This window comes from Stegastes partitus, unplaced genomic scaffold (assembly GCF_000690725.1).
Source record: "Stegastes partitus isolate 25-593 unplaced genomic scaffold, Stegastes_partitus-1.0.2 Scaffold382, whole genome shotgun sequence".
NCBI lineage: Eukaryota > Metazoa > Chordata > Actinopteri > Pomacentridae > Stegastes > Stegastes partitus.
Window position 1 is genome coordinate 347,639 of NW_007578113.1, and position 1,584 is coordinate 349,222.

General features: G+C 42.6%; 1 protein-coding gene across 1 annotated transcript in view; it reads right to left on the reverse strand.

Annotated features, from left to right (window-relative positions):
* Positions 1 to 270: 270 nt before the first annotated feature.
* akt3b (v-akt murine thymoma viral oncogene homolog 3b) overlaps positions 271 to 1,584 on the reverse strand; it is a 40,329-nt gene continuing 39,015 nt past the window's right edge. Inside the window, exon 14 of the mRNA XM_008284966.1 lies at positions 271 to 1,063. Coding sequence (XP_008283188.1) covers positions 978 to 1,063 — 86 coding nt within the window. The 3' untranslated portion in view covers positions 271 to 977. The remainder of the gene's footprint in view (positions 1,064 to 1,584) is intronic.

Here is a 1,584-nt window from a genome sequence, read left to right on the forward strand (position 1 = left end):
GAGGAGGAGGAGGAGGAGAAGCGGTGAGAAAGCAGAGAAAGGCCTCGTTCCCCTGCCGGCTGTGGAAAGCTGGAGCGGTTAGCTGAGTTTGAACGCGGTTGTGCTCTGTGGCGCCTGAGTGAACTGTGCAGTTTCTGGCAGTTTAGTGTTTTCTGTTTCAAAATAAAAGAACAACTTAAAAAGTAAAGCGCGAGAAAAAAAAACAAATGGGTTAAAGAAAAAAAAAGTAGTCACACTGCGACGATGAAAGGAAAGATACAGACTCGTCCGTTCTCGTTTTCTGTCTTTGTTTTTTTTTTTGTTTTTTTAAATTATTTTTAACCTGTAGACTGTGATTTCATTGCCATGGGATTAGGGAATGTGCGCTGCCATGGCAAATGTATGAGGAAGAGATTTTTTTGTCTTTTTTGTTTTTTTTCTTATGAGTGAATCACGAGCCATGCACTTATTCTCAACTATGAATGACCCTTCACGACCCGAAACCCGCCCGCCCTCTCCCGATAGAACGAAAAGAAAAAACACCCTGTCGGTATGATACGAAAGATCTGCACACGTAAGGCAACATTTTTGGTTTTTTGTTCCCTAAAACGGCTCTTCCAAACCAAGTGCAAAAAGTCAAAAGAATAAGAAGAAAAAAGGGCAAAAACAACAAACAAAAAGATGAACGCAACCTGGGTCGACAACTTAATACTGACAGAGAGAAAAAAATAAATAACAAAAACATTGCCTTCTGCAGTAAATAGCGCTGAAAATGAAGGAGACTTATTTTTTAGTGTGGGCAGACCGGCTGGAGTCTATCCCACTGTGCAAAAACCTCTTTTAAAGTCCCTAAAAAGACTTCTCCCCACCTGCGAAGAGGCAGAGAAGGAGAAAAAGAGGGGAGACTGGTATTTTTTTTTTTTTTTCCTAAAATGGCTACGTGTTTTCCTCAAAATGGCCACGAATGGGGACGATACTGGCTGGCTGGGCCAGAGCGCTCACTCCCGCCCACTGGCTGAGTAGGAGAACTGTGGGAAATGAGGCCTTCGCTCGTTGTCCGCTGCGTCCATCCCGTCCTCGTCATCTGCGGAGACAGAAACAGAGATGTAGTCACACGAACACAAGCCGGCTGACATTTCATTCTGATAAGAATAACAAAGGGTATGTCCCAGTGATAAACGCCTCATCTGTAGCGCCCAGGAAATGTTTGGTAGTTTCACATAAATGTATTCGATATAATTTGCCATGAAAGCACAAAATGAGAGTTGAGCTGCATCAACACACTCCTAACATGATCCGTCCCTGGATAATGGAGTCCACTCGCCCTCCAACTCTCTCCATGACTTCTGTGGAGGTCTCAGGAGGAGCTCTAGTCCACATCCTCAACTCAGACCCTCTACAGCTGGAGGACTGAAAAGGACTCAAATCATTTAGACAGCTCAAAATCATTTACCTGAAAATATCCAAAAATGATTTAAAACTAGAGAAAAGTGCTTCGAGAGATATTTGTATGCAAACTGTGAGGAACACTGGAAAATAATCCTTTAATTTTTGTTAAAGGTAATGAGAATATATGTGGTATGAGGTTGAAGGAAAGCACTGATT